Genomic DNA, 13,415 nt, shown 5'->3' with positions numbered 1-13,415 from the left:
TCCACTAAACAAATTAAATGTCCCTTAACGAGTTTATTACGTGGTTAAGTTTAAAATTTCCAACGAAGTTGTTTGGCCTTCACCGTTTTACTATTTGGGCCTCACTTAAAAAACTTTGCTGACCACAATGGTACAGTATTTGAATATACTTCGATTAGTAGGCCTATAGATGTTAATTGACAGTAGATGTATCACACGGTTACACAAATGCTAACTGCATTCCAATTTCACGTGAGGTCATTCTTTAGAAAAACTAATTGGTATTATACATCACAGTGACAATTAGTTAGAGAGGAAGTCAATTTCCCTTGGGATCCAAGTATGCGAGTCCCTCCCACTTCCAGGCTTCGTACCGGTTGTCCACGCTCGTTCCTAATCGCTGAGAACGATGAACTGTGGAGTTGAAGAAACGAGTTTTGAAATCACTTCGTCGGTACTATGTAATTGCAACATTAACAGTACCGAATTGTTCCACATTATGAATGGCTAAACAAATGAATGACCTCTGACTACCCTGCTCGGCTTCGCAGGTTCAAATCACATGAGGATAGTTATGTGGGAGAGGATTGCTTGACTCCTCGCCGACGTAGGGTGGTTCACGTAACCGCTGGTAGGTTACGGCTTCCTCCACCCCCAAGTCCATACATCGGAAAAAAATAATCAATTTTATTTTGGTGCATTACTATTACCAATATTACAACAGACGATGAAAACAAAACCAATGGATGCGTCTGACGGGAAGGCACGTGACAAAACCAGACATTAGAGAAAATATCAGTGATTTCACCACCAGAAAACTTAAGCGCCTAGAATTGACGTCAGATTTACTACTCTTTTCATACATCCCACATTCTTCTCGGTAGTTTCCGACGTTCTGCCACAGCTCACGATGCGTCCCCACCCCCACCGAGTCCAAAATCTGGGCCTTCTATAGCATATATATTGAGAAAACTCTGTTTGATTTTATTCTCAGATTTCCACGACACACGGAATATAAATCTTATAACATTTATTCAGACTAGCTTAGAATGGTTTACATCGTCTTCTCTATCGAAAGATATCGGAGTCGTATTTATACGTTGATCATAAATCCAATTAAATGCTGTAAACGTGAGCTCGTGATTCACGTTATAAACAGAAATTCCTATTATCTCAACAAGGGTAATTATGTACATCGTACGGATGGGAACTTAGATATAATTATTTCAATCAGTGCCAAAGGTCTTGAGAATATAAATTTTAATTTGATAATGACTGGATGGAACCTGTTATGTTCTTAAACCTGGTGTAATTTGATTCCTACGAAAGTCTTTGTTCGAATTTTGGGAAAAATTAACTTTGTTTTCATATTTTTAACATGAAATGGGGTACATTTGGGGGTTAGTTGCTATATTATCTCCCCATCTTATTAACTGGAAGTTTAAAGATTTGGCACCTCAAATAAATCGAAAATATATAAAAAAAATACAATACACAATGCTAAAATTAATGATATAGGTCAAAAAAATATTTACATGTATACGATCTACAATGAGACACGACATTGAAATAAAGAAGAGTTTATAGAAAGAGTAAAGGCTGTAAAGTAGAATTACAGAAGGATGGCGTATTTTTATTTTAAAAATTTTGGTTTGAACGGTTAAAACATATTTTCAATTTAATGTATTTTGCTAAGTTAAAATACTTATACTCGCTTTATCGCATTGTTACGATTTTGTAGACCTAGTTGGTCAATATATGCTTGTCCCATGTCGGGAAGAAAAAACGCATTTTTAAGTTTATGCCATCTCAGGGCTTTTTTGAAAAAATAACGCTTTTGGATACAATTTTTGTTAAACGAGCTTATTATTTTACCGTTCTATATGACGGCTTTGTAAATAATTAAAAGTATGACTCGCTCGAATCTACTTTTAGAAAGCATTTTAATTCTAACGAAATCTATTTAATCGAAAAGGAATGTTAACCACAAATATTTAATAATATAAATCTCTGAAAGGTATTTGAAATTAAAATATTCAAAGTTGTTACCATTAATTAATTTATAAAAATTGAAAGTCGAATGAAACGCCATGTATATACATAAGAAGAAAAAGAAGTACTTTACCTTAGTATTAGTGGAAGAATGAAAAATGTCTGTCTCAATGAGAAGAAAAACCTGAAAATCATGAAACAAATTGTAGAATGACATGCTCTTGATCTGTATATCCATTATGTATGCGCGAAAATATCTCTATTGTTTGGAATAGAGCGCGTAATTTACCGTAAAACAGTCCATAGAGTTCATTGTTTTCAACAGTTCGTTTTTTGATTAGGTTTTTCATCTCGAACATATACCATGTTCTAAAAGAGTTCATTTCGATCGATGTTCAATACAGTCCATATTCATGATTTTAACGTTTCCAGAGTCCGTTACCGTAGTTCAACTGAATTTCAATTGAGATCATTGTCTTTTCATAATGTTCTTCATTATTTCGACTTGTCAGCAATTTGCTACTTCAATCGTTGTTCCAGGCAATTTGAATCTCCTCGACGTTCGTAAATTCGCACGTTTTGTAGAGACGGTTTTCGGCAATTGTTGAAAACTTTCGCTTGGTCAGCTTTTTCGTTGATTCCGTCCAATTGTTGCTTGTCCTGGTTGTTGTCCGTTGATCTGGTCCATATCAGAAGGTTGCGTGTTCAAATCACGTCGGGATCACCATTTATAGCATATATATTGAGAAAACTCTGTTTGATTTTATTCTCAGATTTCCACGACACACGGAATATAAATCTTATAACATTTATTCAGACTAGCTTAGAATGGTTTACATCGTCTTCTCTATCGAAAGATATCGGAGTCGTATTTATACGTTGATCATAAATCCAATTAAATGCTGTAAACGTGAGCTCGTGATTCACGTTATAAACAGAAATTCCTATTATCTCAACAAGGGTAATTATGTACATCGTACGGATGGGAACTTAGATATAATTATTTCAATCAGTGCCAAAGGTCTTGAGAATATAAATTTTAATTTGATAATGACTGGATGGAACCTGTTATGTTCTTAAACCTTCCTACGAAAGTCTTTGTTCGAATTTTGGGAAAAATTAACTTTGTTTTCATATTTTTAACATGAAATGGGGTACATTTGGGGGTTAGTTGCTATACTTCTTCCGTTTGCTTCCCACAGCTTCGGACCATTGTGGTGTTGTCGGCAGTGCTTCTACAAGTGAGCACAGTTTGTCATAACATACCTACGTTCTAATTTGCTGGGTATTGCCTAAAAGAAGTCACCAAACCGAGCATGCCTAAATATCCGAGGGAATATTTCATTGAACACGGATACAGGCCTTGGTGTCTGTGATCTATATAAATGAACATAATGCAGACACATTTTATTTTCGTTTTTCAAATTAACGAAATACAAAGAATGATTTAGTAAAAAAACACACAATTTTGTAGTACCAACAAATCATTTCTGGCATAAAAATTGTATGAACCAATTGACGAACCAATATGTGAAGTGAGATTTTGATGGCCTTAGTACCTTATTTAATAGACTAATAACGCAGATCTTTGGTGCAATTTTTTTAAATCGCGTGTTAATCATTTTATACATTTACAAGTATTTCATTGTATCTATTGTCGAAAATCAGTGACGGGAACTATATGTATTTTGTTAAATTCCAATAGATAATCTTTATATACAACTTCACGGTATGGGTATTTTCGGCATATTCTAAATTTCAATGAAATATATTCTTCTTTCAGCATGGTGGATATACGAAGAGAGATTGTACTTCATTTTACATGTGCTCTAATGGAATCGCGTACGAGTTTGCTTGTCCACCTGGAACTGTTTGGGACGATGATAGAAGTCTATGTGATCATCCATACAATGTTGTATCAGAGTGTGGGGTAAGTAACAATATGTTAATTTAGGAGATAGAAACAAAAAAGCGCTTTTTTGTCAAGACTGTCATAGTTGAATTGAAATATTTACTTTTTGTGGTTTACTATTTATTTTATTAAAACTTACTTTATTTGATTTCACAGACGAGGCTACAATGAAACCTGTATGATTGCAGTGACAGAATATTAATGCCATATGAATTTAGTGATTAATCAGATTTTGTGTTTCAATTTCAACTTCTCGACACGCCTGTAATTCCAGCAAGTTTCGTGAAATATCTTTTCATTTTTACTATTATCGTTTTATGAATTTATGTAACGGCATACAAATATGTGTTATATGTTATTATACCATGCATTATCATACGTATTTTTTCACTTATTACTTTGCGATGACACTGCATATCCGCAAGTTTCGATATTTTTCAAATCTATTTCCGAATCAAACATCTCGATTCAAATATGATTCTATTAATAACAACATTCGCTATGCAACATTAAAATTATATAATTCATGATTCATCCCTTATAAACTTATTCCGCGTTTATGACTGATTTGGCTATTTCATGTGTAGTCAAAACATACATAAATATAGTCAAAACACTTCTGGGAAACACCAACGCCACTTTTTCAAAACACCCTCGCCTGCGAGTCTATTCACACCTTCTTACTCCTCTCCATTTCGTCAGATATCGTAGGTATGATGTCATTTATTACTGAAAACCACAAAATCATAGAATAGGATAAAGTTATGCTCATGTTTAGAGCAATGACCCTTTTTGCAATAGTGATTTTCAATATATATATATAGGAAGCTTGAACCTTTCGAGTCCAAACGGCAACTTTGAAAGGGTGAACCAGATTTAAGTATCCAAAACACGAAAATTCTTGAAAGTAAGCACAAAAACACGGAATGGAAAAGAGCTTTTTTAGTAATTATTTGCAGGGAAATTAATTAATCACCCATCACTCGAAAGTGCACAACGTTATCTGGCATCAAAACCAGCGCTACGTAAAAATCGAAACTTAACCCTATCCGGTACTGCGTACCAACTTTTAGTGTTATTACCACGCCATAGGCTGTATCTGCATTATGTAAAGTTTCTTACCTGCCGTGACAGTTTTAGGCGATAAAGTGCACATGCCATGACCTCAACTGCAATCTTCCAATATTGAACGCCAAATGTAGGCCTACCTATGGGTCGTTTGCGAATTTCTTGTTGTTCCAGGTACTGTTGGGTAGGCTGATGGATCAGAGAGCCCCGACTTTGACGGAATGGTGTAATGCCAACAATACTGAAATTTTGGATGGAATATCGAGCGGACCCCCCATAAGAAGAATAAAGTACTCAAAGAAGTTTGATCTATTAGTTTCGGAGAACAGCGATTTTTTTTGCCATTGAAAAAATTTTACCTCAACTCATGGACTGGCACACACTGTCGGTATCGAAGTTTTGATGAATTGATCTGGCATCTGACACATAGTTGTACATTGCAATAGTCGGCAAACTGTGGGCCACTGAGCATTCTCGGGTAGGTCTCCAATAAATTTTAATTATGGCAGTGATACACAAAAAACTCCAACATTGCATATACATTTTTGTCAAATGGTCTTTGTTCATCTATCAAACGATTACACATTACGTTCATTTCCACTAAACAAATTAAATGTCCCTTAACGAGTTTATTACGTGGTTAAATTTAAAATTTCCAACGAAGTTGTTTGACCTTGCAACCTTCACCATTTTACTATTTGGGCCTCACTTAAAAAACTTTGCTGACCACAATGGTACAGTATTTGAATATACTTCGATTAGTATAGATGTTAATTGGTTGCAGATGTTTCACATGGTTACACAAATACTAACTGCATTCCAATTTCACGCGAGGTTATTCTTCAGAAAAACTAATTGGTATTATACATCACAGTGACAATTAGTTAGAGAGGAAGTCAATTTCCCTTGGGATCCAAGCACGCGAGTCCCTCCCACTTCCAGGCTTCGTACCGGTTGTCCACGCTTGTTCCTAATCGCTGAGAACGATGAACTGTCGAGTTGAAGAATCGAGTTTTGAAATCACCTCGTCGGTACTATGTAATTGCAACATTAACAGTACCGAATTGTTCCACATTATGAATAGCTAAACAAATGAATGACCTCTGACTACCCTGCTCGGCTTTGCAGATTCGAATCCCATGTGGATAGATATGTGGGAGAGGATTGCTCGACTCCTCGCCGACGTAGGGTGGTTCTCGTAACCCCTGGTAGGTTACGGCTTCCTCCACCACCAAGTCCATAGGCTACATCGGAAAAAATAATCAATTTTATTTTGGTGCATTACTAAACGTGGAGAATATTACAGCAGACGAGGAACCCATTGAAAACAAAACCAATGGATGCGTCTGACGGGAAGGCACGTGACAGAATCAGACATTAGCAAAAATATTAGTAATTTCACCACCAGAAATTTTAAGCGCCTAGAATTGATGTCGGATTTACTACTGTTTTTACACATCCCACATTCTTCTCCGTAGTTTCCGACGTTCTACCACAGCTCACGATGCGTCCCACTCCCACCGAGTCCAAAATCTGTGCCTTCTTCCGTTTGCTTCCCACGGCTTCGGACAATTGTGGTGTTGTCGGCACTCGGCAGTGCCTCTACGAAAAACGTCTTTCTACAATTGAGCACGAGTTTGTCATAACAGACCTACGTTCTAATTTTCTGGGTATTGCCTAAAAGAAGCCACCAAACCGAGCATGCCTAAATATCCGAGGGAATATTTCATTGAATACGATACAGGCCTTGTGTCTGTGATCTATATAAATGAACATAATGCAGACACATTTTATTTTCGTTTTTCAATACAAAGAATGATTTAGTAAAAAAACACACAATTTTGTAGTACCAACAAATCATTTCTGGCATAAAAATTGTATTTTTCAAATACAACAGGAACTTGGGATTATTCCCTCCATGCAAACATATTATCCCGGAATTTCTGAGAGAACACCTTCGGAAAAACGGGATAAAACACACACTGGTGACAAACATTACTCTACTAATTCCAGAGGAAGCTAAAAGTTATTTTAGCATTTTAATACAAAAATTAATATGGAAAAGAATAGTTTCCTGCAGACATATGTAAGTGTTAATATTTGTTGTCTACCTATTGGGGTCACAAAGACATAATTCACATAAAAAAGGCAAATATGGAGTATTATAGCCATGCTATCTATTGACATTATTATGATTGCAATTTAACTGCTTATAAACATCACAAAATGAACTATTCAACTAATTACCATGTCTTTTTGTAACATCAATTATCCATTTACAATGATATCTACTGAATTTTTGTTGCAAATTGAATTTTGAGCATTTGCAACTTTTGTAATTGTTGATGTAATCAATTCTAACTAAGGGAAGGAACATGTTCATACTTTTGAGAGAAAAATAAAGAGAGATACACGAGAGCTTTCTCTGAAACACTTCCATCTTTGACAATAATTAGTCCAGTCCTTGATGAAAGAGGCATTATATTCCGGACAAATAACGATTTTCAAAATGATCCGATCCAAATGTCCATTCAGGTAAAATAGTTGACATATGTAGAATTATTATATTCACATATGAGCATCCCTACTAACACACTCGGATTTAATAAAATTGCTACAAGATACTAAGTGACACAAAACCTTCAAATAATTTCAGAACTGAAAAGTCAATTATTTTCTCATACAAATGATATTTTCAGGTTTAGTCATGCAATAAAGTTGAGTTGGCAAGAAGTTGATTCATAAATTAGTTTATCAAAAGCAACATTACAACATTATTTACGATTGTAAATTGCAAACAGCTGAAGTGGTAGAAAATAATCTACAAATTGATTGAAGCGAAACAGTGAGGTTATAAGAGAGTCCTTTATCTGCTTTCAAGAGTCATCAGACATCTGCGCGACAGTGTTTGTTTACCCTAATTAAGATCGTCCGACTGAAGACGACTTATCACACAAGATAGAGGCACTTGAAACAATAATTAAAAAAATAAAAAATTGAACTGGCGGAGGCATCAAAATAACTGATGCATGAAAATTGGCTATTTGGTTGAATGAATAAAGCAAATAAAAAATGCTTCCCAAGGATGGGGCCCAGTATGTGGGTAATGTGAGACAATTTCCAGTCTGTTCGCATATGGTTAACAGACCATGCAAAATTTCTTAAATGAAACATAGAAAAAAGGTTAACTTGCAATTCAAAGCTACACTTCAAGTGAAAAAGGGTTCACTGGACCTGCCATGAGAGGAGAATGGTAGCATAAGTTAGCAGGGGTTGTAGAAACCCTTCTTAAGCCGAGGTAATCCTGTACGATTCCGGTGATGGGGTCATTTGGTAATCTAGGAATGTTTTTGCTCTTATTTAAATTCAACTGGACGGAGGAATTCTGTAAAACATTGAGTGAAAAAATTGCAGAGTGATCCAATATATTGACATTTGAATAAGATTGTGTTGATGGTACACCAGACTGCAATACATCAGTGCCTGTAAGTGTGAAACTTATTCTGTCATCTTTGGGTATTATTGTATGATTAGAGTCTGACGCATAAGAGTTTTCGACCCTTGTTTTGACACGGTTATTTGAGGGGGTTCCTTGTGAATAATACATTTTATAGGCCTGATTTGAATCACGTATGGCATTGTGTGTCTTGGTTGACCTAGTTTTAGATTTTTCAATCTCCTTCAAACGAAGAGCGGAGGGTCGGTGTCCCAGTTTAGCAGCTGATTTCAAAAGGTCTTCAGCGACTTTAGTATTCTTTTCCATTCCTGAAAAAAAGATTAAAAAATGGTTAGGAATAGAGCAAAGTTGAGAAATTAGTTACAGTTAACTGTGCCGATATCTGACTAGTATGGTATTGTATTCAGCTTAATAATTAATTTCAAATAATCAAATTGGATCTATGGAACAAAGGATATATGTCAAATTTTACTCTGTGAAATTTAAGATAAAGCATAGTTTCACTGAGAAAATGGACAATTCTACGGCAACAGTAAAACTTCAGAATGTCAATTCTTGGACACACCAATAATAAGTCCTGCTGAACAAAAACAGTCTATGGAAAACACACTTAGAAATGACATCTGTATTCTCGCTACAGCATTGTTGTCTAATATGCATAGGGATCCACAGTACAGCACAAGAGCACATAAATAGATAAGCGGCTAGTCTCACACAATATACTTCGTTACCTATCTCAGTTATGATTAATAGTTCATACAGTAAACGTAACAGTGCAATAAAACAAGTGAATAAAAAGCTAAATAATAGTAATAAACTAATCATGGTTTAATGTTTATTGCACCACAATAAAATATAACAAATGCCCTCTTTATGGCTTGGCATTATCTTGTCAGATTTTGTACAGTAGAAAATTTAGCAGCAGAAAAGTTAGTATTTAGTTGGAATGTACAAATGTTTATTTGTTTAAACCAGGATCCAGATAGAAATAAAAAAACGAAACACCTGGTACTATCAAATGTAGTTAGCAATACATAATGCATATTCATCAAAAGGCAGTCGATAGAGTATGTTGAATACACTACAACAGTGATAGGCACAACAAGCAGATTTTTTTTTATATAGCACAGAGTATGGAGGAAAGGTTCATCCGCCAACTTTCAGAAGTTATTTTATAATGATTTTTACTTTTTACGTCAGAAACATTATCAGATATATCAATTATGGGTCTTTTTACTCATTGTCATCTACTCATTATACTTTGTAATAAAAAGTAAAAATTAACAATTTTCAACTAAAATGACTTTTTAAGTTTTCTACTTATGAATTTCATTTTTTTAAATTTGTAGATATACATGAAGACTACTTATAATCAAACTGTGCGAAGTTATGCAGACGAAAAGTGGTTTTGCCATAGTAATTATATAACTATGGGTAATTACACAATATCTACAGTTTTTATTTGCACAAATCGATGTTTATAAGTGGTGCATGTAGAAAATGTAGATTTATGATGATTGATTACAACATCAATTGGCAAAACTAACCAAAAAAATTATTCCGAAGAAGCCATAATCAACAGACCATACAATATAGTTTGAAATATAATCCGTAAGGTATGGGTGACATTGTACACGTTTACAAATATCTCGAATCCGTAAACACGAAGGTATTCTTGGCTTATATGAGAGGAATTGAGACAATGACAGGTACATTTCGTATATATAGGATTATAGCGTGTAAATTCCTAAATCAGATTTCAATAATGAGGGTAGAATAAAAAATTCCCCATTCATTTTCAAGTTTGCAAAATCGATTCCAAATACTGTCTCATGTCAATATTTCACAGACGGTTGAACTATCATGCAATACAAACAAGACAAGAAAAAAGGAAATTGCGTCATTACTTCTGACATTGAAAACAGACTTGATTATATTTGCATAGCACTTATTGTACTATCAATGAGAGATAAAATCCAGGTACGGGGGCTTAGAACCACGTAGTGATGCGACAGGAGAAAACAAAACAGGAAGCATGCGTCTCAAACTAGGGTGAGAACGCAGGTAAGGAAATATCCAGAATATAAACTTTACTGTTGAATATATATTTACAGTCAGACTGATATGATAGAGTATGGCAATTTGATAAATCTGTAAAATGATGCATGGCTTATCCTTGTATCACGCATGTTCGTACCTATGTGATGATTTCAGAAATTAACCGGATGATGCTTGCGTATGGCAATTTGATAAATCTGTAAAATGATACAAGACTTATCCCTGTATCATGCTTGTGTGTACATATGCAATAATTTCAAAAAATTAACCAGATGATGCTTGAAATATCCCTGCATCGTGCTTGTTTATACATAATCAGTAATAAGAAACGCAGACAAACTACAGGAACAAAACTCTTGAGATAAGGATTTAATGATAGTGTGGCAGTTTGATATGTTGTTTATCATAATAGAATTATAGACCAGTATGATATAAGCGCAGGATTAGTAGTGTTATGTGACATGTAACAGAAGTACGTTAGGTCAGAACTTGAAATTTGATTGGCAAGTTCAGTGGTGAGGATAAACATCAAACAATTTGAAACTTTGGAAGAAAGCAATTGAGATAGTATAGGTAGACAATGAAAGAGTGAAGCTTTATGCATTTCTAATGTTATATAGTTCAGTAAGAATTCATGGACTATGTAATATAGATGTGCTATTATGATGTAACAATTTATAACTATATGTTGAATTTGACTTGAGACTTTTGGACTCTGAACAAACATATACTGATATATAGAAAATATGTTATTATTTGTTCTATTGTGCACCATGAATCTTTTAAAAATAAACAGTAAAATGAATGAAAACCATAATCTATCATTTATTCAAGTTTTTGATTTCATTTTTGACAAATGATACCTCAACTCATACGGTTCAGATTTTGAATGACAGATTTTGAAACTCTTTTGCCCCGATTTGCTAATATAAACGGATACAAGGTGTTGGAAAAGGCTACAAAAACATCCAACACGTAGGCAAAGACGTAAGTAATATCAATGAAAAGTTATCTATGTGGAAGCAATTGAAGTTGCAAACAACCCTAACCATTGCTATTTTCTTGAAAAATGTGGCAAACATATTGAGGTGAAAAGTGTAATGAACTTTAGTTTGCAGATTTCCATTTCAGCATAAAAAAACTTTTCTGAAATATCGACAGAATTATCGACTGAAAAGTTCAAATTAAATTATTTTGTCAAATTTCAATTTTTTTTTGCTTGTGAAATATTTTCCAAAATAAAACACATTTCACCATTTTAAAAAATTTAAAAAGTGAATTTTTTTATATTAAAAATAATACAAGTATAATGACTTTTTTGATTAAGTTCAACTAAACGCCGAAGGTGTTATTACAATGACAAAGAATGTTATTCTTATTTTGACACCGGTAGCCTTAAAAGTGCTTAGGCATAAACATAAAGAAAAGAAATAAACATGTCATTAACAACAGGAGATTATATACTTTGGTCAGAGTGTTTTACACACTCGATCAAGCATGGGGTATTGATAGATCAGGCTTTAAAAGCCTGGTCTATCAATACCCCATGCTTGAGTGAAGAACAATATCAAATTTCAAAATAATTTTTTCAAAACAGCTTCCTCGTATTATTTAAAACGTGTTAAGGCCCGAGGCATTGTCGATACACAAAAATAATTGCCTAAATTGACTTTCATTTGAAGTTGGCTAGTGCTATTCGATTCGAAACTTCAAATTACGCTAAGATTTTTATGTTAAGCTCAACATGATCGTCTCGTAAGTGCGTGACGTAGAGAATGTTGCACGAAATACGAAACAAACTTAATCGCTAGTTTCTAAAATGTACGTTGTCGCTCTGAAGAGCATAAAAACCCTATACAATCTTGTAATAGGAAATTTGAATCGTTTATAGGGACAATTTATTGGCGGGCACCCTACGTAATAGCAAGGTACAATTTCCTGTACGTACGGCCGAAGAAGTATATAGTAAATCAGCGTAGCATGCCAAAAGCTTAAAATAGCATTCCAAGATGCAAAGAGTGCTACAAACAGATATTTGAAGAAAAATTATAGAGTATTTAAATGATAACTTTAATATTATTTTATATTAAAACAGCATGGTTTGGTTGATACAAATTCACTACAAATTGAAGTAAAAGATAAATTATGCATTTTAGATGAGGTATACATCCCTCTAGTTTCGATATACAGTATCTTGAAATAGAAATTACAATTTCAATATAATTCTTCCTAAAAAATTACAGAGTAAATAGGAAACTGAAAGTGGAAATAACATTGGTAAGAAATAAAATTTGCATTCAGATTTGTATTCAACTGGTATATGTTTTCCTCTTATTTTTCAATATAGGATATAGCGATAAAAATAGTAAGTCTAAATATAGGAATATTCAATACTCGGCTCCGCACAGCGCAAAGGTTTATTAGGTAAAACTTAAAATTGTAGAGGAGCATATCTTAGGTAAGCTTTGAACAAAATTTCTACCAAGAGAGTAGTTATTAAAAACTTGGGAAAATTTACTGTTATGTTTTTTGATGTAACCCTGTATTAGATGAAAATTAATAGCAAAAATATTTAAGCAAATGTACTCAAAAATTGGGTTTTAATATGCGGGGTAAAATCTAAATAGCAAAGATATAATATTGATGATATACAGATTAGTTTGTACATAATGGCCTGGAAAATAATATTAGTCATTACAATAGTGGAGTATGATTCATCTTGTTTGGGATTAAGGTAAATACTAAGTTTTTTACAAAATACGGAATAATAATGGATCGTTTCTCCTTTAAAATTTTACACAAACCATGCCAAGCCATATGAAAATGTATTTTGTAGTTTCTGTTTTTGCTCTAGCTGAGTAAACAAGACATTTCAAGAGAAGAGAAAATTTCGTCAAAATTTCAGGAACAGTTTTAAATGTTTGCAGGTGATTACAGTCTCGTCTTGAT

General features: G+C 33.9%; 2 protein-coding genes across 2 annotated transcripts in view; one reads left to right on the top strand and one right to left on the bottom strand.

Annotated features, from left to right (window-relative positions):
• LOC120339699 (interleukin-1 receptor-associated kinase 4-like) overlaps nucleotides 1–13,415 on the top strand; it is a 112,328-nt gene that overhangs the window by 97,959 nt on the left and 954 nt on the right. The gene's annotated exons all lie outside the window — the stretch shown is intronic.
• Nucleotides 6,727–13,415, bottom strand: part of LOC120340118 (uncharacterized) — a 32,733-nt gene continuing 26,044 nt past the window's right edge. Inside the window, exon 11 of the mRNA XM_039408371.2 lies at nucleotides 6,727–8,716. Coding sequence (XP_039264305.2) covers nucleotides 8,154–8,716 — 563 coding nt within the window. The 3' untranslated portion in view covers nucleotides 6,727–8,153. The remainder of the gene's footprint in view (nucleotides 8,717–13,415) is intronic.

Source organism: Styela clava, chromosome 9, assembly GCF_964204865.1.
Source record: "Styela clava chromosome 9, kaStyClav1.hap1.2, whole genome shotgun sequence".
NCBI lineage: Eukaryota > Metazoa > Chordata > Ascidiacea > Stolidobranchia > Styelidae > Styela > Styela clava.
The sequence above is the reverse complement of the archived record's forward strand: the minus strand, read 5'-3'. Positions and strand labels throughout refer to the sequence as shown.